General features: G+C 34.3%; 3 protein-coding genes across 4 annotated transcripts; 1 reads left to right on the top strand and 2 right to left on the bottom strand.

Moving 5' to 3' along the window:
- Positions 1–613: 613 nt before the first annotated feature.
- LOC140767630 (alpha-soluble NSF attachment protein-like) lies at positions 614–12,551 on the bottom strand. The gene is made up of 9 exons (XM_073107624.1): positions 12,319–12,551; positions 9,424–9,473; positions 9,266–9,338; positions 5,261–5,340; positions 4,815–4,966; positions 3,178–3,337; positions 3,043–3,090; positions 2,684–2,764; positions 614–912 (listed from the first exon to the last, which is right to left on the bottom strand). The coding sequence occupies exons 1-9, from the start codon at positions 12,461–12,463 to the stop codon at positions 832–834; spliced, it is 870 nt and encodes a 289-aa protein (XP_072963725.1). The 5' UTR covers positions 12,464–12,551; the 3' UTR covers positions 614–831.
- A 7,514-nt stretch (positions 12,552–20,065) lies between these two features.
- LOC140767859 (WRKY transcription factor WRKY28-like) lies at positions 20,066–22,290 on the top strand. Of its 2 annotated transcripts, none has more exons than XM_073107932.1 (4): positions 20,066–20,430; positions 20,541–20,849; positions 20,955–21,071; positions 21,885–22,290. In XM_073107932.1, exons 1-4 carry the CDS (start codon positions 20,338–20,340, stop codon positions 22,170–22,172), a joined length of 807 nt encoding a protein of 268 aa, XP_072964033.1. In that variant the 5' UTR covers positions 20,066–20,337; the 3' UTR covers positions 22,173–22,290. The 2 variants fall into 2 exon arrangements, with proteins under 2 accessions (XP_072964033.1, XP_072964034.1); XM_073107933.1 differs by having other exon boundaries at positions 20,070–20,430; positions 20,557–20,849.
- A 158-nt stretch (positions 22,291–22,448) lies between these two features.
- LOC140767858 (uncharacterized) lies at positions 22,449–25,352 on the bottom strand. Its single transcript, XM_073107931.1, has 10 exons — positions 24,658–25,352; positions 24,502–24,567; positions 24,357–24,419; positions 24,160–24,262; positions 24,010–24,084; positions 23,780–23,921; positions 23,603–23,672; positions 23,417–23,482; positions 23,001–23,123; positions 22,449–22,923 (listed from the first exon to the last, which is right to left on the bottom strand). Exons 1-10 carry the CDS (start codon positions 25,133–25,135, stop codon positions 22,751–22,753), a joined length of 1,359 nt encoding a protein of 452 aa, XP_072964032.1. The 5' UTR covers positions 25,136–25,352; the 3' UTR covers positions 22,449–22,750.
- Positions 25,353–26,023: the final 671 nt, after the last annotated feature.

Genomic DNA, 26,023 nt, shown 5'->3' with positions numbered 1-26,023 from the left:
CTTATATATTTCCTCTTTTCTTTCAATTAAAGGTTAAGAATTTGAGAGAATATACATTTTCTGGCATAATTAAAGTAGACATCAAGATGCTACATATGAGACCAACTTAGCCATCAAAAAAATTATATTTAATGAATTTATAAACTAAAAAGTAATGTTTTTATTATATTTTATATGTGTAGATGCAATTTTTCCAAATAGATAAGACAAATGGCCCTAGAGGCATTTCATTTTGATCAAAATACTCTTACTACAGGGCATTTTGATCAATCTTCCCTCAGTAAAAATACTTTTTAAAATTAAACTTTCTCACATTTCTAGCTTATTGTCAAATCCAATCCTAGAAATTTGTAGAACTATGACAATTTGTGATCTCTCCTGCATCTTAAAGATGCTCTGAAAGCCAATTTTATATTCATCCCCAACTAAATTGCTTCCAATTCTTGACCCCTTCTCATTAATTTGTCAAACATAACATAAGGTCTGTCTAGGAAGTAAAAAAAGAACCAACTTTGTCATGACCACAATGATTCATTTGAATCGAGTTGACTAGCCAATACAGAAGATACTAAAAGGTACATAAAATAATAAGATTTTCTTATGAGTATGAAGGTGAGACTAATGTACTAAAAATTTATTGCAACAAATTCAAGTATCATAGCAACTCGATGAACAGGCAAAAGAAGAGAAAAATTACAGGAGTGAAGTACAACATACAAACTCAGAGCTTAACACATATATATCGTATATTCAAGCTAATTACATAAACCATCCATGGAACTAGCAAATACAGAGCAAATGAATCATGACAAGATCCCGCGACACCAAAACTCAAGTCAGATCATCTTCTTTGTCTTCCTTCTCCTTTAGAGAATTCTTGGCTCTTAGTAGAAGGGTGGTTTTCCAAGAATCCTGCATGCAGTAAGTAAGCACAGTATCAGACGGCAATCCAGAAAAGGATAGGAATAGAACCAACTACGGAAGAAAACAGATTATGGTTTTATAATAGGTCTAGCGTAGAACATGTGATATCCAAACATAACAGGGATCAAAGGAGTAAATGGCAAAATTTAGATGAAAAGGAAGCGGTCTAATTACAAGTTTCTTCAAAAATCCTACATGCATTTCCTTACATGCAGAGTGATAGGTATTATCAAACAACAAATGGTGAGCTGTAGCTCTACAAGAACAAACAATAGAATACTCTACAAAAAAAAATACTAGAAATTTTTTCACAGTAGGACTATTAAAAACATGATATAAGAACTGTATAAGCAATGCAAATAGACAGTCTTAATGTGACAGGAAAATGAACTACAAGTGAGGATTGAAAATTTTCAAATGCTCGTGAATGCCTCAGTTAATTTAAATTTTAAAAAAAAAAAGAATCAAGGAAACAGCATTTCAGAGAAGACAGTTGAATCATTAATTCATTATGTCCTTTACTACATGTAGAGACCTTAGAAAGTACTAGTGGGGCTGTGTCAGCATGAAATGGATTGGTGCTAGTATATAACTCAGATAAGCACAGCACCCACTAGAGGAAAGTTTCAGGAGATCAGAAGAATCCAATACTCACTGAAATGTCTCTACAACATGCCTAAATCAACAACACAAAACTGTCATGCAACAGTTACCATCGGTGTAAATAACTAAATACCACCACATAAGCACCCACATTAGGCGAGGTGAACCACCTAGGAATGCAGTGAGCGAGGCAAACCACTGAGGACTGCCACAGCGTTCCTAGGCATCCATCTTACCATCTTCTAATGTTTTCCTATAGGTATTCTTAAACTTTGAACAATTGTAGATATTCCCAAGTTGACGGATTTTAGTGTTCTTTTATGTTCCTAACAAAAATACAATGTTTCATGCATTTATTTTAAATTACAATTAGGAATGAGTATAAGACTGTGTACACCTCTCTTCCCTAGAACCCTGTAAACGTAGAAGCCTCACACACTTTGATTCTCTTTTTTATGCTTGCTAAATAATTTAAGGATGATTGTCATTCGTGAGACTTTATTAATGCCAATCATCCTAGCAAATTATTTAGCAAGCATAAAAAGGATATCCCACTGGATGAGGTTTCTGCCTACATGGGGTCTAATGAGGGAGTAATGCAGTCTAACCCTCATTTCTAAAGATGTTGATTTCAGACTTGGAAACCATGACCTCTTAAATGCAAGGGACAACCCTTACCATCACACCGAGTGATACCTTCAAAATTATCTAGCAAGCACACAGAGGCATATGGCTAGGGACATGGCATTAATAGTAAAATCTATGAAAATTGTGAAGTACTTCCTTTTCCACAAACTAATTACATATGCCATCGAGTTTGCATGAATAAGGTCATGACAATTATAAATGGTAGTTGGGGTGCATGATTAGGTACACCTACATTTTCCAGAACAAGAAAGATGGCTTCATGTAATATCAACATCTAACAAGTTGCTCAATCACACGCATTGATGATTACAAATGCAATCAAACATAGTTGGTTCATATACTTCAGTTGGAATAATTCTTCCTAGATTCATATGTATTGCAGCTTGCTATATACTTCTCTCGGTCTCATAGAATATCAAATGCAAGATTAAACAAGACTATTCATAACCAAAAATATAAATGAAAAGAGAAACTTCTTGACATCCTATTTGACTTGAGATAGATGTACCAGGCGAGTCATGTTATCATATTCCTTGATGCAATCGGTGAATTTCGCAACATCTTCCTCGTCCATAGAAGCTGCCAAGTCCTGCAATATAGATAATAATCCTACTATATCAGTGATGTTTTGTGAAAGTGTTTCTTCGCTTCTTCTCTTTCTTGTTGTGCTGACAAGGATGTTAATATAATAACCCAGCTGTGGCACAAATTCTTATGGTATGCGAGGCCCAGTTTGTAAGCAACTTTACATTAGCAAAGTTACTAGTAGATGCTGGCACTTTAATGGTTCACAGAATGTTGTCACTGACGTACAATGGATAGTAAATAGAAGAAAATAAACAATCAAACAGTAAGTTTGAATCTTACAGCTAAAAGTTTGTACTCTCTTGTGCCTGAAAAGGTTGGGTCTAGTTCCTGATTTGCAAATCATATACAATCTCAGAATGTTTTTAAAACATATGAAAATGGCATTAATTATATTGACGAGAATAACAACTAAACCTGATATCGCTCCAATGAGTTTGTAATTGCAACAACATCTCCTTTGCATAGTTGGCATATACCAGCATTGAGGAGAATCCCTTTGACACTGTACTTAAGAAGACTGTTGTTAATTGAATGCCGTGCGATTGCTTCAAATATTTCAATGGCCTTTGGGTATCTGAAAAAATTCCCAGTTGTATTAATAATCTTAACGCAGATCATAGTACATGCAATTTTAAATAAATAGCACATAAAAATTAGTTCGACATACAATTACTGGTGAAAATCATAACTGAAAAGCCAATATTGACAAATCTCTCCACTGATTCTGCTACCTAGAAGGCTAAAACAGATTGTCCATTATTGCATTCACAAAAAGAACATAAATTACTCAACAAACAGTAAAGTCCTCTAATTTCATTCTGTAGCTTCTGCATAAACTTCGGGTGCTATACATTGAAAACCTCAGAGATCCAAAGGCTATACTCTAATCATTGATAAGGGCAACCAAGAAAACAACCAGAAAAGTGCAAACAAATGCAGTTCACCGCTCTAAATTGATAGAATACCCACCAACAAAGAAGAGAACAATAAAATGGAATGTTTAACTACTGAATAGGAGCAATTGAGAAATACCTGGAAGGATACATTTTCAATCTGAAACTACTAGAGCAAGCTATCCATTTATGTGGCCATAATAGAGTGTATTGCATATATAAATTTCCAAATTCCAACTAATTTCTTGGGACACTAGTAATACTACTAGCCCAGCATGTGCAAAGCACAAGAATCTCTAGGAGGATTAATTTCATTGCTATGCAATTTGGGACTACACTTGACAAATAATATTTCAGAAACTATCCACCAGTATAAAATATCAAGACAAAACTAGGAAACATGAAATATGTTGAAGTATAGAGAACAAAATAAGTCATATATGATGAAAGAGAATGGAGAAGAGGAAGGCCGGATCAGATAAGGCCCTAACCCCCCACCCCCACCACCTCCACCAAAAACCAATTATTCTTCTTCTTCTGACTCTCCTCTCTCCCTCTCTCTCCCCTCCCTCTACTTCCCCTCATTTGATGATTTAAAGCTTGTAAGCTCTATAAATGACTTAAACAACTGGTCACTCGTGCATTTTACATTTTTACTATATATTTTTCCTATCCCAAAGTTGTGGAGCCAAATTTCTGTAACACTTGGATCCTTAATATGATCTGGCAGAGTTCTAATTGGTTCCTTTTATTGGACTATAGCAGAAAAATCAATTGAACATAAATCCTAACAATGGAACAGCAAAGAACTTAAACTTACAGGAATTTCTCTCCACAACTGCACAGTGAATAGTACAATTCAGTAAGGCAAATACAGGATATTTTAGAAATCCATAAGGAAAAGCGTTTAACATTTAAATTGAAAAACATGAAACTCAATGTAGTAGCAAACTAACAACAAAACAAGCCTGATTCATTATCACTAATAATGAAAATCAGACTTTAACATTTAAATTGAAAAACATGAAACTCAATGTAGTAGCAAACTAACTACAAAACAAGCCTGATTCACTATCACTACTAACGAAAATCAGACAAAAATTAGCAATGCCATTAAACTTCTATCTCCATCTTCAGATTCAGTTAAGTAAATCTTACTGTTCCAGCTGACCAGCAAACTGTGCAACTTTCTGCTTGCACTGGTTTGCAGAAGTTGTCACTTCTTCACTTTGGAAAAGATCAGCAGCCCGTTCAAGGTAATCTATGGCCTTCTCTAAATCTTGTTCTTGCTCGTATAACTCACCAAGTTCCTGCAAATAAAATTATCAAATCTCAGTTAGTGGAACATCTAAAAAAGCATTATGCTTTTCTCTGTCAATGTAGAACAGATGAAAGCTCGTCTACTGGGCACAACCAGTCTACTGTCCAAACACATGCCTGCAATCTCTGTTTCAAAAGCTTAATATTTGTCAACACAGCTACATTTCTTAAGGTGGTTAGTTCTTTTATATAATCCATTTGGTTGAAATTTGGCTACAGTGAGAATTACATACAGAAAATAATAATGATGATGATGATAATAATAATAATAATAATAATAATACCTTGCAATATCTTGCAGCCATGTTTAATCTCCCAATTTCCAGGAAGAGATTAACAGCCTGGTTTAAGGCTTGTGCAGCATCTGCAGAAAAGGGATATACAAATCTTTTAGTTCAAAAACTCTTCTTGCATAGAAGCATATAAGCAAATGAACACATGAAAATATTAAGAGCATTATCTAAAAGCTAGAATTTAGAACATAAAATTCCTTCCTCTTTGAATAATATATGTAAATAAATACAGCTATATAATGTGCATATGTTCCCAAACCCCTTTTTTATTCCACAAACACATCTCAAGTTTCTCGTATGCACAACAGAGATCCAACTTTGTTTAGCCCTTTTTGGTTCCTAAGAGTCTCAAATAAATTTTGTTAGAAAATGTTTAATATGGTGTCAATGCTCAATTGGACATTCAGTAGGACTAGTTTTAATTTGGTCAGTTTAGGTTAGCCATTATTTGATCACGGTTTTGCATAGAATCGGGTGTTGTCCACATCGATTAAATCATCTCAATTCATCAGCCTTTTTAGATTAAAAAAAAAAGGCTACCAAATTAAGTCATAGCCACTGTCTTGTTAAATTGGATCATCTTACCACTATGTCTATATCTTCAACTCGGTGAGATCTAACCCTAGCATCCCCATGTTCAAGCGTGTTTTCAAGATATCTACCTTGCATTTTTCATACTTAAAGACATGGATTGAAATTTACCATGAGATGTCATCTTATATATTTTCAGTCTTTATTAATCTTTTACACCTCCTTTCTTGACATTCCTACATGATTCAAGTGACACAAATTAAACTGGACAAATTTGGTTGTTTCTCTTTGCATCTCCCTAAATGAAACTCAAACACCAATTAAAATTTAGTTACACAACAATATCATTACTTTCTCTACCTAATAATCTAACAATAACAAGGCTAACATAGCCTAGTTGCTGATCTATGTCGTGTTATTTGTAGGGGTCAAGACGGGTCGAATTAACTCTAACCTGACCCACTATCTACCCGATTTGGATCGGATTCGAATCAAAAATTTCTACCTGACCCGGATACGGATTCGGGTAAAAAAACTCAGATAGAGATCGGATATAATTTTTGGATACGGATACGGATACCAGATATCCATTTAACCACATTGTTTTAATAATTTATAGTTTTTAGTTTGCTTATTTAAATGGTGAATATTGATATTGTTACAAATAATGTGTCCTATAATGTATATAGAGATTGATTTTGCTAAATTTATATGTACTTGACATGTAAAATTATTTTTTTGAAACTCTTAATATTGTGTTAATTGTCTCTAAAAGAAATGTTATAATTTATTTAAAATTCAATCTACATCTGATTAAGATCCGATTATCTATTTGAAAATTATCCGATTCATATCCAAAAATTATTTATATTCGTTTAGTTAGGATATGATTTTAAATTTTACTATCCGTTTAGTAGCCGTATCCGAATCCATATCCAAACCCATAATATGAATCCGAATATAGTTTGAGCACTATCTGATCCGTTTTCAACCCCTATCTATTTGTGTTGATTTTTCAAAATTATATCCAGCAATGCATATCAAGGATTGTCATGCAGGTTAATTGGCCACAATTGATTACTTGACAACTTCATTCATCAATTGTTTGCTAATGAGTCTTTAGATGCACATCAGGTCCCTGCTACTCATCTAAGAAACACATAAATTAGAAAGCTGAAAGGACTTTCCTGTCGAATAGCATTCACATGTCACACCTATTACATGCATTGAAAAGTTGAAGTATGGCTCTCATCTTTAAATGCATAAGAAACACTAATTGAGGCTGAAACTTGAATATGCACATATACATTTTGAAGCTAGGGGATTCAACTATCTTTAATTGCCATAACGTGTCCTTAAAAATACTTAATAGATCCATATTGCTACCATTTAGGAAACTGGCGTGGGTACCATTATTCGTCACATTTACTCTCGTAGGCACAAAACAAGAGGGCTGCAACCGTAGCCCTCTAGCTTAACGAGGGTTTTGACTAGTCTTATAGGGCTGATATTATCTTTGCTTTGCCTATATAAAGATTTGTAATTCTCTTTTATTGATTAATGAATATTTTAAGAGTTTTCATATATTAAGTGTTTATTGGTAGATTCCAACATCAGTGGATTCCGATAATCTAGTTAGTGGATTCTCTAGGTTTGGTTACTTTTCCTACTTATTTTTCTCCAATCTACAATCGAAGAGTTCGTCCAGCATCAGAAACACATTGTTTAAAACCGTTTGTCATTATCTTCCTCACGTTGTTATTTCCCATCCTCTGCCCCATTCACTTATTACAGCACATCGCTATGTAGAGGTGCGGACAGTGTCAAACTATGCTACTCAACATGTCTTATGTCTCATGCCAGAATAATACATTGACATTAGAAGGTGACATCGTCACCTCCCAAATCTACCATTTTTAGCACAGTCTATATATCGTATAGAAATATTAGAATACAAATATAGTTTTGTTAGGTTAGAACTAAGAAGTCATAACCGCATTATCCATTTAAATATACTTGCAATCAAGTTAGTGTATTTTTTCCTAGTTCTGGACCACAAATTCTAATCAAAGCCTTAATTTCAAAAGACTGATATTTAGCTTGTTGAACATATACAATGTCAAAACTCTTCTCATTCCAAGGTTGTTATTTTCCTTACACATAGCTTAAAGCAATCCTTACTAAGAATTTAACTAACTAACTCGATTAGTTTTACAATCTTTTCATACACCATTTGAGAGCATTTGTTAATTAATACTATCCATGCAGCACTCATCAATACCATCATTATAAAGATTAGTGAGTTAAATCTAATAAGAAGAAAGTGATTGAATAATCGAACCCACAATAAAAGACTAACAGAATAATAATCAGTGATGGCCATGCTAACTAGCACAAGGCGTGACAGTAGCGTACCAGTACCGGACATGAGGGGTGCTGCACGGCACCCTCCTACCGGCGATCAGCTCGTCGTCAAGCTTCCGTCACCGCCATCATCGACAAAGTTCTCCGACAGCGAACGACGAGCGACAACAAGGTCGAAGAGTGAAGCGCTACTAATCTCCCTCCTCTTTTTCTCTCTCTCTCTCTCTTTCTTACGGCACGGCCATTCATTAATAATAATAATAATAAAATCATTATAAATTGGACTTTTGTTCTTTCTTTTATTTTGACAAAAGAGCTCCAAGTTGAGGATAATTCAGACTCCAAATATGGATAGATGAACCCAAAAAGTTAATCGGATAAAACAATCGCTAAGAAATCTAGACTTTGGCAATCTCTTGTCATAACTACTATGCAGGACAAAGAATATTTATGGGCAAAGAAAGAAAACTTAATTGGCTCTATCAATGAATAAATTAGAGATATGCTTGAGTACACACTACCACATGGTATCACAAAAATTGCTTAGTTAAATAAAATACAAGAATACACAAAAAAAAACATTATCTGTCGAGACATACATACATGATACATATAATTATTATGAATTCTTAACCTATGCACCCTTGTTTTTCAAGATTTAAAAAATCAGCATACTTGTCAGTATCCTTGTCCATGCTATGTACTTTAAAATGCTAGGACAGTGTTCGATTGTATCTCAGAGCAGCACCCCATGAGTTTGGACACCATTTATGGCAGCTAAATAACATAGCGGGTTAGGGAGATTATAAAAAAATCCAGAGATCACAACAGCCACAATTGTAGCCATCATAACCTTTCTTAGAATGCCTTTATCCATAACCGTGCTCCATATGCAGCAATGCATGCCCGTACAATTGAGAGATAAATCTATCTATCCAGAGGGGAAGAAAAATACAAACTAATATGACAAAACTAGTGAAGGATCATAGATAAGCACCATAGTTATGAAAAAAAGGTGAAATAGAATTTCCCTTATAGTACAGTTCTAACTTAAAATGATGACTTGAATATTTTGATGCTTATAAGGCAAAGAACCAGTACCTTTAATTGAGATTTTCTTATAGCAATTTGCAGCATCAACATAAGCTGTGGCCGCTTCATGCTTGCTTTCCAACTGTTAAGTAGGAAATAAAAGCTGCTTTGTAGGTTTCCTTATCATGATACATGAGCAATCCAAGAAAAGGAATAGAAGAAGTGACCTTTAAATGGCAGTTAGCAAGTTTGATGTATACTGATCCAGCCCTGTCCCCTGCAACACAAACATACTAGACAGGTAAGCTAAAAAGAATGGTAGTTCAAACTTGTTGGTCAGTCAACATGATGGCTGAAACTTAACTATTGATTAACTAGAGAAACTATCAAGAGTACATAAGTGACTCAGACATATTACTATATTAGCCACTGCAGAACTACTTAGATGACTTCCAAGGAGTCGTCTGGACATAGTTATAAACTTATAGTCAGATAAGTATATAAGCAGGGGCTTTGTCCTAAATAGATTAAAGCAGAACATTAATTCAGAAAAGATATCAGCATCATACTACTAGTACAGCCAGAAAACATCAAATCAAGAAGGATCTTTAAAGTTCATCATGTCAAACTGAAAAAAAGTCAATGTCAGTTTCCAACAGACTGACTGTATGAAAAAACTATAACACAATGGCAGCACTACTTCAGAAAAAAGGTAAAATTGCCTGAGCAGCCATTCCATCATGCCAATAACATAAGCTTTTGGTCACAAAGTAAATTGTGGAAAATACTGCTTGACATGAAAAAATAGCTAAACTTTCTGCCCCTTTGTTCAACGGGGGAAAGAATAAGGGAAAAGAATGGGCTTTTTTTCGGAAGGGGGGGGGGGGCATGCGATTTAGAAGTCTATTAAGAAGTTGGCCATCTTAAATTTGAAGAGGGAATATTGACAGGGTAGAGAAAGATAAAGAGGAAAAAAAATGAGAGGGCAAACAGGGTGATGGAACTAGCATCAATAAAGGATCTTATGTTCAAAGTAGTCACCATATTATTTTCAATCTCTCCATACTCAACCATCCATAATCCACAAACCACAAACTAAGACTCATGGTTCTAATTCACTTAACATAGAAATCAAAACAAACCAAAACATGACTTGCATATCAAAATAAATCTCATCACTTGATAAAACTCAAGCTTTCATATTTGTATGATTCAAAACCATCTAGGTTCTTGGAACACTAAAACTAACTACTGAGCCAGAACTAGAACCAGTGATACACAAATGTATGACGGCATATCTTATACTCTGATTTCCTTCAAGTATCAAAGGGGAAGAGAACAAGTGAGGAATTGAGGATACTGATCTCCGAGTTATCTTGTGGTTTTGAAACAAGGGGTAGCGAAAAGATGAACATTAAGATAAGTAGCTTTATCCAGAAAGACAAGTAAAGTTTTCCATGTAGTAGTTTTGCCAGGAATTTACTTTTCAAAACATTAAAGTGGAAACCAGGTTTCTAAGTTCCAATTTTGGTTTTTAGTTGGCTTCAGTTCATACGCTAGAGAAGAAAGGAATTTTGGGCCAAAATACATCAGTTTCAACCATGGCAGAAACCACTATTTAACGGGGAAGCTTTGTCCAAAAACATTCCCTTTCCTGTAAGTATGATGTTGTTATGATTTCAAATTTTTAATTGTGCTATATTTATCTTTGCTTTATGGAATGTGAGTCAATATAGATATATGTAAGACAGAAACAAACTAAATTGTGCTGAATTTTCATTCATTTCCTGAAAACATTGATATGTGACATCAGCTATTTGAGATACTTTCTTGGTTGTTCACTTATGAGCGTAACATTAAGAAAATGAAACATATTAAACATATTATTCACACATTATATGCATGTTTTATGATTGAAATATTGATTTATTAAGCAAGTGCAACATAAGACATATTTATGTGCAGCAGCAGGACAACAATAAATGTCATTTCCCTGCCGTATCATATCCTATTTCCTTAGGGTATATTGTGTCAGATTGTAGGGGTATCTGTCTCATGCAATACTCCTGTCCCTTGCTTGTCTTCTCAAACAGGTAATAATGCTTCTAATTGACCATTGCATCAAAGAAACTTTTCAATCTAGATGCTGTAAAATTTTTCCTTGAACTCGGTGAATTCAGTGTGAATATCTCCTCCATTTAAAATATCAACTATGGGGAGGAGGGTGTGTCTCAATTAAATAAAATTTCCCTGCAAATATATTATAGTTATGTCATTATATGACAATGTCAAAGTCATAAAATGTATAAGCTGACCAACTAGAGGGTCTACAAAGAGAACAAGAACAAAGAAACTTTTAAAAACCTTTTATTGGATGCATATTAAAAAATAGACACGGAAAAGCTTAAAAAAAGAAAATTCTAAACCAGAAATCAGAAACTACCTGGCAACCTGCTAAGACAGTGGAAATAGTCTCAGCAAAAAATATTCATAAATTACTTCAAGGTATATATTAGATCACTCTACAATGTATTAAGTTGCAATGTATATGTGATGCAAAATTAACTATAATAAGTTAGAAGAATTGATAATTTGATTTCCGGATTACGAGCCCTGCTCAAACAAAACATATTAAGACACTCTTTTCAGAACTGGAGGTACTCTTTTAAACTCAAAATGAGGAAAGGAGTAATTTTAAAGAGCACGTGACAGTATAAAGCAAGTTAATCGTTAATTTGGCTCACCGGATGCCATCAATTTGCAGGATAGAAGCAGAAAGATTAAAAAAAAAAACCTACACCTTTGTGCAATCTTAATAGACCAATTAACACCATTCAAGAAAGGAACAACCATGATCTACCACTTGACAATGGAACGCATCAGGAGTCTAATCAATATACATCATGCGATCGGCGATGACTCTGATTATAGCAGCAGTCAGAATAAATGATCCCTAGTGTTATCAACGGGATCCAAACATGACGATTCTCAAGATCACAAACAAGTAAATCAAAACGCAACAAAGTTCATACCCTAAACCACCGATTGGGGATCAGAAACAGCTCGAGAATAACGCGATCAAATGGAACAAGACGAAGGGAATTAGCATGGGAAATCCATACAGTTTTTTGCGAGCTTGAAGCAATTGCCAGCCTTGTCGAAGAGATCTGCGGCGTCCTCGTACTTGGATCCGAAGATTCCCCATCCGGCGAGCTTCTTCTCCGCCTTCTTCTCGAACTCGTCGCCTCTCGCATCTTGACCCGCCATTCTCAACCCCTACGGTAGCCTTCGCCGCTCAGGTTTCTTCTCGCCTCTCGTTTCCTCCTCCTTTCTCTTCTCGTTTGATAGGAAGAGAATATTAGAAAAGGGGAAGGAAGGTATATGCGCTTCGATGATACAGCGACGGAAATTGGAACTTTCCACGAGAAGATACTTTCCAGCCGTTGGATTTGTTTTAATCATAATCAAGGCCGTCGAATTGAGACTATATGAAAGCATGAAAGGGTATATATGTCAATATCACTACAAAAAAAAGTAGTAGTAATAACAAGGGTAAATTACAAACTTTTATGCCTATAATAATAATAATAATAATAATAATAATAATAATAATAATAATAATAATAATAATAATAATAATAAATTATTAGATGAAACTTTTCTGCAGTAATAAATATTAAAATGTCATAATTTTTCTTCTCCTTCCATTAAATTTATTCACACTATTATATTCTTTAAATTTAAAATAAGATATAATTTCATCCTCTTTTATTTCTTTTTCTATTTATAAGATCAATGTACATATCTTTAAATATATGATCATGGAAGAAAATTTTTAATCATTTTAATAATATGGGTAGAAGATTCATGTGTACTCAAACAATATGATTATTAATACTACATGAGTATTATGATAATTTGTAACTTGTTTTTTGTTAGGTTGGATTAAAAAACTAATGATATAAATAAAAATAACAATGATAAATAGTAAATAAATATGATAGTGAAAATAATAGTATAGTGGTAGTAAAAAAATAAAAAAAATTACTAATTAGAAACATAAATAGATGAATATAATAAAGGTAAAAATAAAATAAATGAATATATAATGTTAGTGATGTGGTAATAATCCTTCTTACAATAGTAAGTAATTTATGTTGATTTAAGTGATATTGATACTTTCTGAGTTTCATTTTGGTCGTTTAATCATTTTTCTATCTATTATTATTATATATACATATTAGTCCAGAAGATTAAATTATATATTCTTTTCTTCTATTAAAGAATTCTCTCCCTCGGATACGACTGTCATAGATATTATTATGCCTTAAATATAAGAGATATAATTTAATAGTAGACAATTTAAATTTCATTCTTTAGTTAGATAGGAGATAGACTTCAATTTGAATTTGATTATCTGTTTCTATCGATTATTAAATTTTATTAAAAAAAACTTAAACTAATAAAAGATACATGTAAATAATTAAAAAATATTAAAGAGATAGAATTTAATTAAACATTCATCAACTTAATTTATAAAAAAATATCAATACCCTTATTCTAATATATATACATTACTCTAAGCTAATGATATATGTCTTTTAATTGCCAAAATATAACATGGGTAATATATTTTAAAAATAAATAAGTACCTATTATACAGATAATATATTTTATTTTATTTTATTGATATTTCTATTATACCTTTGAGGATCTTAATCGTTAGATCCATTAAGCCGATTGATAAATATTTACCCTACGGTATGGAAAAAGCACTCTTATCTATATAGATTTGACCTTTTAAAATAATATTTACCCTACGATGTATGATTTTCGATAATTAATTTCAATCTTTAGTGATCATCGAAGTTGATTCTTCCATCTTACTGACTCTCGAGACGAAACCTTTCAAAATGTAGTGAGTTCATAATCTCAAGAGAACATTTCAGCATCTTTCGTGGTGAGCTCTCCTAAAGCCGTGATCTTATTTCTTCAAAACTTCAAATTGAAAGCCCAAATAATACCAAATATATAACCTAGGATTTACTCTCAAGTCCTTATATGCCTCCTCTAAGAATATCATTAAAAGTTTGTAACTTAGTACATTCCATGCATTTGAATGTCACTTAGTGTGTTCGAACTCGGTTAAGTGAAAACTCCTTCCAAATCATTTGTATGTTTAAGTAGTTTGAATCATCTTCTAACACATGACAATAAAAAATATATGTCATATGAGTTCTAACTCTGTGGTAGATATGATTATTAGGCTTGACCCGCCCAAACCCGGTCCAAACCCATCCGGTTTTAATTGGCCTAAGTCAACCCGAACCTAATTTAGGTCCGGCCCAACCCGAGCCCGAGATAATAGTGAGTGGCATGGGCTAAACATTTACCCACCTGGCCAGGTCCGAGAGCTCGAATCCACTACTCTCATCTATGGCCAAACCATAATGCATGCATACACCTATAAATTTTTTAGTCCCATATTGAATATTTAGTAAACTATATATCAATATATAAGTATGTTCCCATGGAAGATATCAATAACTAAAATATCTTCCTATAAGCCTATTAAACTTAGCCTAATAAGATATTATATTTTTTTATATTTAACATACGTTAGACCCAATATACCTAATCCAAGACTAATATCTAATGGGCTAGTGAGCGGTAACGGGCTAAAATATTCTAGCCCGGCCCAAGTGACTAATGAGTTGGGCTGTGAATAAATATCTAAATCTGATTGGCCAAAAAAGCCCGGCCCAGCTTGTCTAATGATCGCGTCTACCTTGCGGATTGTAGTTCTAATCATTGCACTAAATTTTATATATGTTTTCTTCTTGCAAATCTATAAAGTTAAAATCCTTCATTTCAAAATTATTTTTTTATTTTAATATTTTTCATTAAATATCTCTTAACTTTGTTCTAAAGTTCATACATAAAATTTAGACATATTACAAAAATAAAATTATATTTATAATATAATTTACCAATTATAAGAATACAAGAAGAACCTTACCATTCTTACAGGGCATACTTAATTAGATTGCAAGACAAGCATATGTATGACACGAGAACTGTAATGCTCAATTCCTTTCTTTAGAAGATTCAAGTAAAATTAACTTTCTATGAAGGAGCTTAAATTTCTAGACAGGTAATTGAAACAAAATGAATGAGCTTTCACCAATTTATAACAACAATCTGGCAATTAGATATAAATGAAACAAAGCCCTTGAATTATTAACATATACATTTTATTTATTTTATGATTCATGAGTCCTGAGGTTTTTGTAACTCAACCCCTACTCTTTTTTTTATAATTCTTATTAAACACCCTCCGTTAATTTAAACCGTACTAGTAAAAAATATTTCGTTATAATATATAAAATAATTTATAAATATCTAAATTACTCGTGTCTTTTTCAGATGAGAGATATAGAGGAGGAAAAATAGTGGTGAGAGTATTTTAGTAATTTGGTCGATATCAGTTAGTCAGGATATTAAATGAGAATTATAGAGAAAAATGATGCATTGGGTTATAAAATTCCATGGAAAAAATTAAGAAATCTACAAAACTTTTTAGTAAGCTTTGGATAATGGGAGAAACTAAGGAGAATATTTTGGTAATTATATGATCATCAAAAGTCAGCTAGTGATCTAAGTGCCTGCACAAGTTCTTCTCCTGCCATGGATTAACTTAACTACAAGTTGACATCACAATGTTCACATAAGCAGAAACACAAAGGTTTTTGTTACTCTGTTAATGCCACAGCCAGCTTATTGGAGAGCATACAATCTATGAAATAGATTGAAGAATATCTTCTGAAACAACAGTAGTAGCTTCTACTATATGGGCTCTTCAACTACCAAAAGAGTAAAAGAAGAGCTTGAACTTAAAACGAGATGTTTCTATGCCCTCTGTGTATTATTGCCTATTAATTAACTATCCTCTTCTCCATCTCCACAGCAGCAGTCCTGTAACCTGGAGGGCTTTTGATCCTCTCCATCCTTCTCTGCAGCCTCTTAAGCTCGCCCTTCACCCCTCAGCACATTGCTTCTGAGTCTCCTAATTCAATAAGATAGAAATTGAATCTAATGAACAGGAAGAAGCAACCAACAAAGAGGAAATTCTAAGTAGTAGATAATGACTCTGTTTTCCATTTTCCATACAAGAATTGAACACCAACAAGCTTCCAAGAACTAGGACATCAAAGTCTTATTAATTCAAAAGAAAGTAAAAGTCTAAATTTTAACTAAAAAAATCTAAGAAATAAACTACAAAAAAATCTATTATTTTGAAGAAAAAAAGAAGACACTATTGATCATGTGAATTAATTCATTAATTTGTGGTTGAAAGCAACAGAATTAGAATTAGAATTAGAATTCGGGTGTTTAATAAACGTGGAAATTAACGTTAAATGATACTTGCAGCCAGAGAGCCCACGCGACTCACGATTTGCACAATAACCCACGTGGATAAAGATCACCGTCCAATCCACGTGTCAGGAGAGCAACAGAAGGCCTAAAAATTAAATCATTTAACTAAAAGTAATTACCTTTTCCCATTCAAAATTAAATTAATAAAAAAAATTAAATAAAAAAGGATCATGAGATTGGAGCAATCACAATCAGAGCTACGCGAATCTCAAAAGAATTTAGAACATTAAATTACACGCGTCGGTGGATTTATAAATTGAGCAATGATTTGATACCAACCAATTAGTTATAAAAATAATTTTTATCTATTAATAAAATAAAGGGTATATAAGACATTTCATATATGTCACTAGATTAAGTTTTTCTTATTACTTATCCTTATAATTGTTTCTTTAATAATATGAGTGCCATTTTTTTATCTTCTAATACGGATAGAATTTTTGAAAAAAATTTGGATACGGATATATTTTTCGGATTTGGATACGGATATTGGATATCTATTGTAAATGATTTATAGTTTTTAGTTTGCTTATTTAAATAGTAAATATTAATATTGTTACTAATAATACGTTATATATTATTTATAGAGATTAATTTCTCTAATTTCATATATTTGACGTACAAAAAAATTATTTGTTGTAAAACTCATAATAATTTTATATTAATTATATATAAATAAAATATTATAATTATTTTAAATTCAATTAATATCCGTTTAAGATACGACTCTTATTTAGGATATGGTTTTAAATTTTGTTATCCGTCCAATATCCGTATCCGGACTAAAAATATGGATCCAGATATGGGTTGAGCACTATCCGATCAGTTTTTACCCTTATTTTAAAAGAAAAAAAGAGTTGAGAATAAAATAATTATTTAACGTTTTTTTCAGGTTAGAGGGTCAATATCATGCGAAAATAATGATAGGGGTTTCACTAAAAAATTATCTTTGTTTTAATGTTTCTCACGTGTACAAAGATGAAAATAGTCTTTCATCACATTTACTAAATACACGTTATTATATAAAAACAAAAAGTGTGGCCCGTAAATATTTTATAGTTTACATTCTATATTTTTACTATTTATAAATTGAGTCTTATAATTTACAGAAAATTACAAAAATATATCTCTGGGTTATATACAGAAAATATCCTGCTATTATATCTGTTAGCTAAACTTAACCAAATCTCTGGGTTAAATTAACAATACTAAGAAGATTACAAAAATGCTCTCACCCAAGTTATTCTTATTCAGCCTATACTAACCCAACCTAACCCAAATAAACTAAATCCAACATATACTAAAGGCATTTTTAGTTATTTAGAAATAAAATATCTCTAATTAATAAAATATTATGATGGTGTTAATTTACATCCGACACATGTATTTTCTGCACATATTCGCTAAAATTTGCAAACACTAGAAAAGTAGAGTATAAATCCTAATTTCGTTAAGAGGCTAGGAGTGTAAACAAGATGAGCCTGAGCAAGGCGGCTCTAACTCAAGCTCGGCTCGATATTAATTTTGAGTCTTAGAATTGGGCTCAGGCTCGGCTCAGTTCAACTCGAGTCGAGCCTGAGCCGGGCCAGACCGAGCCCAAGCCAAGCTCGAGCATGAAATCAGCCTATTATCAAACCTCATTCAAGCTAAGCCAGATCGAGATGGACCGAGCCAAATCAAGCCCAAGCCGAGCTACAACTTATTTAAGCTGAAATAATTTGAAATTGAATAACAAATTTTAATTTGTAAATAAAACAAAAGCCAACCAAATTGACTGTAAAATTTAAAACTATTCAATGATTAGTAATTACACCAATTTCAAAATTTTAACTAGTAAATATAACAAAAGCCAATCAAATGAACTTAAGTTAAATTATACAAAACTTTACTAAAGCTTACACCCATCGCAGAACTTTAACATATTACCATTTTTATCGAAATGGATGAGATTAAGGTCTCTTAATAAAGTCAGATTGAATCTTAATAGCAAATCAAGCCAAGAAATAGCGTGGGCCCTCCAATCTCCTCTCTATTCCGCTCCTTATCCTCTTCACCCTCGTAACCATTCATCTCTCTCTCATGGCGTCTTCGAAGACTCTCTTCATGCCAAATAAAATTGTTCCTCAACAGGGAAAGGAGAGAAGCCGACGATCCTAATCTTAGAGAAGTTCGGCAACATAGGAATGGCTATGCTGCACGAGTTTGCGTCGATGGATGGCACCTACAGTCTCTCCCCTATCGAGCTCTACTCCAAGATCGCCCTTTGCGATGCCCTAATCGTGAGGAGCGGGACGAAGGTAACGAGGGAGGTGTTCGAGGCCGCGAAGGGGAGGCTTAAAGTGGTGGGGAGAGCAGGGGTGGGGATTGACAACATGGATCTCTAGGTGGTAACAGAGTTTGGATGCCTTATCGTGAACGCACAGCGATGGCGGAGCACGGGATCGCACTTCTTGCTGCCATGGTGAGGAATGTTGCCCAGACAGATGTGTCCATGAAGGAAAGTGAGGACACGTTCTATTTTTCCACGAAGGAAGGCGGATGCATTTACAAAGGAGGACGAGGCGGCATCGGAGGAGGAGGAAGCGGGGATGTGGGATTTGGGAATTAGGGTTTTCGCACTCCTTTTATATTGAGTCTATCGAGCTGAGCCAGCCGGCTCCAGCTTAGGCTCAACTCTCGATATTAGTTTCGAGTCAGTTTCGACGACTCGGACTCGGCTCATCTCTAATCGAGCCGAGCCGAACTCGAGCTGCAGCCGAGCCAAGCTCGAGCCGCTCATTTATTTTGGCACCCCTAGATACAATTTATATATATTGGAAATTAAAGGTGTGAATTAGAAAAAAAAAAAAGCTAAGGGTATTAAATGCAAGCAGAATTATCCGGCCGCTTGCGTATGCATCAATATTTAATTATTCACATATGAACTACCCAGTGCTACATGAATTACTTTTGGACTTGGTCATCCTAGTCAAGCTTAGAATAAATCACAAAAGTAGTCGTAATCTTAGATTATTTGTTACTCTATTTGCAACCACCCCCCTTAGCCTCCCATCAATTGAGTGATAGTTATATTAGGAATTGCCGACCAAAACTTATCTCTTATTATGAAGCCTTAATTACATTTAGGAACTATCAGTATCTTTTCACTTATTTATGTTCTATTTTTTTTTATAATAAAATTACTATTAATATTATTTGATTAATTAATGAGAGAAATATTAAGAATAAATTAGTAACTGTGTTAATCTAATTATTATTTTGATGCAAAGAGTTATTCTTCGGAATAAGACAACAAGAAATAAAATAAAAAGTATTCCGGAGAGTTTGCTAAGTCAAAAGGTCTTTCCTTTCTTCCCTCTTCTTCTTCTTCTTCCAGATACCAACTCTTTGTCGCTTCCTCTTTGGAGCTTCTTGTTTTCTTTTTTGTCTCCATTGACTTCAACTCCAATTCCGACGACTTCCACCGTGCGGTGGCCGACAACCCGCCTCCTTCGTCTCCTCCATCCCCCCCAATCTCTTTCCATTTCCACGCGTACGTAGCTAGATAACCACTTCTTATCATTTAGCCCGGCATGAGGACAACTCCCTCACGTTTCTTGGACCCTCTTCTCCCTTGTATAAAACTAGCTGCCCTTCTATCTCGCCGGGAGTCCCGAGCCTAGCTTCCACCCCCTCGTGCAATATTAAGTATCGTTTGCCTCGTCATGGAATCATCGTCGGGGATGGATCGATCCTCCTCGTCCCTCAATCTCGATCTCAAGATCGGCGTGAGCTCGCTGTTACCGGCGAAGCTTTCCGTAAGTACTCTCAGCTCACTCATATGTTTTGATTCCTAAGTACTCGATCAGTACGCAGAGTTAGCTAGTATATATATATATAGATGTATATGTATTTATATATGATTTAGGTTGGCGTTCTTGAAGCGGAGCTCAACCGAGCGAGCGAAGAGAACAGGAGACTGCATGAAATGCTCGCCACCATGATCGCGAACTACACCAACCTCCAAGGCCAGGTACATAGTTTGACGGCCGCCTTGTCGTCGGACGGCAGCTCGGTTTCACCGACGAAGAAGTGGAAGAAGATAGAGAGCCTCGCCGCCGCCGGTGAAGGTGATACTAATGGGTGCTCAAACAAGCAAGCAAGAAGGAAAGAGAAAGATTACAAACCAAAGGCTTTAAAAATCTGTGTCAAAAGTGATCCATCTGATCCAAACCTTGTGAGTTTTCTAGACTTTGCATCTTGTGATGCAACCTTTTCTTATCAAATCTTTTAACTTAGTGGAATTAATTGTGTGTGTGTTTGTGTGTTTGTGGGGTTTTAGGTGGTCAGAGATGGTTATCAATGGAGAAAATATGGTCAAAAAGTGACTAGAAATAATCCATGTCCCAGAGCTTACTTTAGATGCTCCTTTGCTCCTGCATGCCCTGTAAAGAAGAAGGTAAAAATAGAGATCTAGCACAAAATGATCTTAAAAAAGAACTCTTTATTTGTTTCTTTCTATTTCTATTACCTCTCCAAGTTTTTAAAGTTTGAGATCTAGAGAAGGAGAGAATCATTTTTTAAGAGATTTTACATAATTATAACTAGAAACTTTTCAAATTTAAAAACCAGAATTAATTTCTACTATATTTCTCAAGATGTTGTAGTTGCTACCAAAATTATTTGGTTTTTTTTTAAAAAAAATTGGGATTCAGTCAGCTAAATCTAAACTTATATTAAGAAAATAAAACCATTTTTTCTTTGTATTGTTTAACATGGCTCTAGAACTATCTAATGTTACCCAAGAGATTAATATCATAGTACAAGAAAAGAAAATATATCTTTTGCAAGAAAAGATTAATGATATATATTTTGCACAATAAACTTTAAGAAAAGAAAATCTTTTGGTTATTTACATACATTAGTTAACTATAACACCACCAATTAGAAATATTCTTTCAAATTATATAATAGTTTAAATATTTTTAATTATCTTCGATGATAATTATGTAATTTTACTTTTAAAACTATGTATGAGTAATCATTACAAACAATAATAACAACAACAACAATAACAGTCGAAACTTATTGAAAACTAAAGATGAAAATTATTGGTTAAAGTTAAGACTATTGAGATTTCTAATTTTAATATTTATTTTGAACCACAATATGATAAAGTATTTATTAACTACATCAACTTTTCCTATTTTATCTGAAGATTGGACAGTGTCATAGTGTAATCTAACTAGGTGATCATATCTTCTTCACATAGGTGCAAAGAAATGCTGAAGATAATACAATTTTAGTAGCAACATATGAAGGAGAGCACAACCATGGCCATTCTCAGCAAGAAGGAACCAATGGATCCAGCCCTAGGAGCTCAATCTCTCAAGGCTCTTTGGCTAAGAATAACAACATTACACTCGATCTCGTGCCATTAGAATCACAACAAGAAGACTTGCAAAGGAGTTTGACGGAGCAAATGGCTTTGTCATTAGCTAAAAATCCAGGGTTCAAAGCCGCCATAGCTACAGCCATCTCAGGTCAAAATCATCAGTGAAAGATGTATACAATTTTATCCTTATTTCTATATATATATATATATATATATATAATATATATATAAACTAGTTTGACCTCCGACGCATTGTGATTAAGAGTTAGCTAAAACTTTTAACATAATTGTCTGCATAAAATCAATTTTGCATAAAACAAGAATTGTTAGTTTGAATTATTCTTATACTAAAATAGAGATCTAAATCCAATAAATTTTTGGTAAGTACTGTTCTATTTCAAGCGAAACTTTAAATCAAATAATCAAGGAAGTATATGGAAGAGAAAATATAATTGCATCACACTTTTTAGGGAACAGAGGGTTTACTCATTTCCAACAAATAGAGGCATAGAGAACCAAGTAAACATCACCCAGACATTGTATACAACTGTTCAAAGGCTATAAGCCCAGCAGCACATGCTGACTGAGAGAATCTATCTTGAGGAAGATGCCATGCTAAGTTAGTAGGTTTCTGACACACCCACATCTCTCTCTCTCTCCCTCTCTCCTCTTCTTCAACTTTGCACTGTCCTTTTCCTTTGAATCCCATGATTACTACCACAGTTTCCCTTGGATCCATCCTTCTACCTTCCTATCCTTTCCCACCCTTCTTTGACAAGTCCCTCATCTTTGTTGTTGGAGTAGTACTCTTTGGAATCTTCTTGTTCCTCTTCTTCTATCACCATTTCCTCTTGCCCACTCCACTCATTCACCTTGCACTGTTGGTAGTACTTAAGTGCTACAATCAGCATGAACACTGCAAAATATGATGAGTTTTGATGAGGGAATTCTAAGTAGATTAGTGGTGATGTCATTAGAGTTACGCTGAATTACTGGCCCATATACGAGCGATGGGTGAGGAGATGTTCCAAACGAGGGTGAAGACAGCGATGGCGACCGCTTTCTTGTGGGTGCATGAGTCCCACCCATCTCTAAATCTCTCTAACCAAAACTTACCTATTATAAAATGAAGCATCATAGATGTATTAACTCACCAATTGCACTAAAAGTTTAAATTGATACATAAAAGTTTTATCTTTTGAATAACAAATAGGTCTAATAATATTCAAACTCGAGATCTTCTTCTTTGATATTAAGTTATCTCATCAATTACTCTAATAGAATAAGCTGATCGAAAATGATAGCTTTATCTTTCTTCCTTTTTTTTCACTCCTAGCTGCTTCAATTCATGGAGATTTCTAAAACCACCCAAGAACTAATTTAGAGAAAAAGCAAGAGATTTAATTTACCATATCTGGCCAGCCAAGTAGAATGGGAAGAGCAGGCTTTTGGTATGGTGAACACTCCAAAGAACACTGCAGCAGCCACAAGTACATTAGAGCAGTCACTTAAGTATGTTATCTTCCCCTTTCTTTTTAACTGTATGGTAAATTGGAAAGTAGTGACATTTTGTGCTCTATTATTCTACTACCAACCTAGTTTGGCCAGTGTCCACAGTGTGATGGAGCTACCACTCTTGGCCATGGCAAATAAAAACAATGCCAACTGCAAGACCCACATGTCCCTCTCTTAGTAAAAAAAAGTCTCCAAGTTTGGTAATTGGTAATCATAGTGGAAATAAAATTTAAGCCATGGCTAAGAATTATAATTACCTTCATGGTAGTTGCAGGGTCCCCTGAGAAGAGGGATCTGAGCTTTAATAGTATCTCATTTATGTAAGGAAAGAGAAGCCTTAGAAACCAGATAGCTAATTCCTCTCCCACTTCCCAGTCATCAAATTCTATATCTGATCCTCTGTTTAGTTGAAGTAATTTTATGAGGTAAAATAAGGAAACTTTTGATCCTTATCTACTATGATTTCATGAAGAAGTTGGAGGATTACTTGTGAAGAATGGACCGGTAAGTGAAAATTAATGCCAGATACACAAGGCCCAGATAGGATGTTGCTGAAACTAAGCTGCAGAGTGAGAATTTAAAAGAATATTAGTAATACTCTTGAGAAAAGAATTATAATATGAATTTGATTCTTGACCTGAAGTTGAGATCTTTGGCATAGGAAGAGGAGATCATTAAGAATGTGCCGGCGCCGAAGAAGAATACCGATTTCGATATGTCTCTCCACATTACCAAATCCACTGAGAAATTCAGCAGAGGACTCCCATTATCAAAGAAGTGGAAGCTAAAACTACTGAATTATCTGAACAATTGAAATTCAGTTTGAAGACAAACCAATGCTCTGCAATCTGTTGCTTTGGTTCCAAGATAAGCCACACTCTTCTTCATCCAATTCAACTGGTGATAAGATGAAACAAGGCAATACTAAATGACAATTGTGATTATTAGAAGGCTAAATTCAAAAGGAGAAAGAACTAACCTTGAGGTGGCCTTATTGGTTTTAGATTTCTTGCCTTGTGATCTAAGGCTTGCACTGGCTTCTTTTCTACTTGAAATCAAGATTTGGTGGAATTAGTATTCAAGAAATAACATAGCTAGAGGAAGAACAAAAGGGAAGCACCAGTTTTGAGCTTACCTATAGTTGGTTCTGGATTCATTGCCACTTGATTTATCTCTACTTCTGACAACATGGGTATCTCATAATCCTGCTCAATTCTCTTCTCCTCTTCTACATTCTTTTCTTCTTCTACTACTAGATCACTTTCCTCATCATCTAAACTCTTCTCTGCCTCCTCTATCTCAACCTCAACCTCTTCCTTTCCCCTATCACCATTGGCAATACTTTCTTCGACTTTTGCAAAATTCTCAACCGGCGTTCTCCGCGAGTTTGCCAATCCTTCTTTAGCCTTCTTCATCTGAATTGGGCTTTTCACGATCAAATCATTAACCGCCGCCGTCTCTGGCATTCTTCCACTCCTCCTACTCTGCCTCTTCTCACCATTAAAGGGCTTAATTCCTCCCTTTACTTCATCCATCTTTGTCTTAGTATCTCTCATTGATCTTCCCACCATCTTGTTTCTAATTGAAGTGCTCTTCCTTGTGCTGCTCTGCATCTCTCACAACTCTCTGCTCTCCAACCTCCCCTGTTTCTTTCTTTAGCTGCTGTTTGAAGGAATGCAGCAATGAGTGGAAGGAGGAGTGAGTTTGAAGTCTCCTTTTTTTTTTCTCTTTCCAATCTCTACTACTCTCTAACCATCTCTCTGCTTTTAGTTCAAAGTTGATGAGAGAAGAGGTGGTGGGGTTGGTAGATTTGAAGGACCAAGAGGGGATTATTTTTTATGGATTAAAAGTCCTTGCTTTATAATTGGTTCATGACCATCTCCAATCCGTAGTGCATGTTATTATATTGGATTCATGCAATTCCACAGTGATTGAATGATACATATTATTGGTTTTACTTAACAGCTTAATCTTTTAAGTAAAGAGTACGGATTCAAACCTATTATCTATTCTGATGTTGTTTATAGGTATCTCTTATTGAGTTGGAATTCAGTGTAGGCCGACTTCTTACTGGTCAATCAGGCACTTCTACTCTCTCTCGTTTTATTTTTGTGTGAGATAAAAACCATCAAAATTGCATGATCAATACGTTAATGTGTATATAATAACACATTTAGAATGAGTCGCACGAATCAACCTACAAAAAAACCGTGTTCTCATATTTCAAACCGCGTATTAAAAGCATGATATATATTATTATTGCTTCCCTAACAACTTTATCTAAAGCTCCAGTTATAAGAAGGAAGCAAAGGAAATCTGATAAACTGGACACAAATACATGGGAATCTAATTCATGCACACAATTAGGCTCCACGAAACTCCTACATTCAGGGCAGCAGAGGATCTTCCCAGAGCTTCTTTTAGGTAAAGAGGGAGGTCTCGTCCTTCCCTTTTTCTTTTCTTTTCACTTTATAGATTTTAGATCTTTTGCGGTGGAATTT

This window comes from Typha angustifolia, chromosome 9, assembly GCF_048772165.1.
Source record: "Typha angustifolia cultivar Huaian chromosome 9, ASM4877216v1, whole genome shotgun sequence".
Taxonomy (NCBI): Eukaryota; Viridiplantae; Streptophyta; class Magnoliopsida; order Poales; family Typhaceae; genus Typha; species Typha angustifolia.
This window is presented reverse-complemented; position numbering and strand designations above follow the sequence as displayed.

Excerpts from the sequence above, each read along its gene's own strand:
- LOC140767630 (XM_073107624.1), bottom strand. The coding sequence starts at position 12,463 with ATGGCGGGTCAAGATGCGAGAGGCGACGAGTTCGAGAAGAAGGCGGAG. Across the intron at positions 4,967-5,260 it reads TGGCTGCAAGATATTGCAAG|GAACTTGGTGAGTTATACGA; the intron begins GTATTATTATTA and ends TTTTATTTGCAG. Across the intron at positions 913-2,683 it reads ATGATAACATGACTCGCCTG|GATTCTTGGAAAACCACCCT; the intron begins GTACATCTATCT and ends TACTGCATGCAG.
- LOC140767859 (XM_073107932.1), top strand. The coding sequence starts at position 20,338 with ATGGAATCATCGTCGGGGATGGATCGATCCTCCTCGTCCCTCAATCTC. Across the intron at positions 20,850-20,954 it reads ATCCATCTGATCCAAACCTT|GTGGTCAGAGATGGTTATCA; the intron begins GTGAGTTTTCTA and ends GTGGGGTTTTAG. Across the intron at positions 21,072-21,884 it reads CATGCCCTGTAAAGAAGAAG|GTGCAAAGAAATGCTGAAGA; the intron begins GTAAAAATAGAG and ends TTCTTCACATAG.
- LOC140767858 (XM_073107931.1), bottom strand. The coding sequence starts at position 25,135 with ATGCAGAGCAGCACAAGGAAGAGCACTTCAATTAGAAACAAGATGGTG. Across the intron at positions 24,085-24,159 it reads GCCAAAGATCTCAACTTCAG|CTTAGTTTCAGCAACATCCT; the intron begins GTCAAGAATCAA and ends CTCACTCTGCAG. Across the intron at positions 23,483-23,602 it reads GTGGACACTGGCCAAACTAG|TGTTCTTTGGAGTGTTCACC; the intron begins GTTGGTAGTAGA and ends TGGCTGCTGCAG.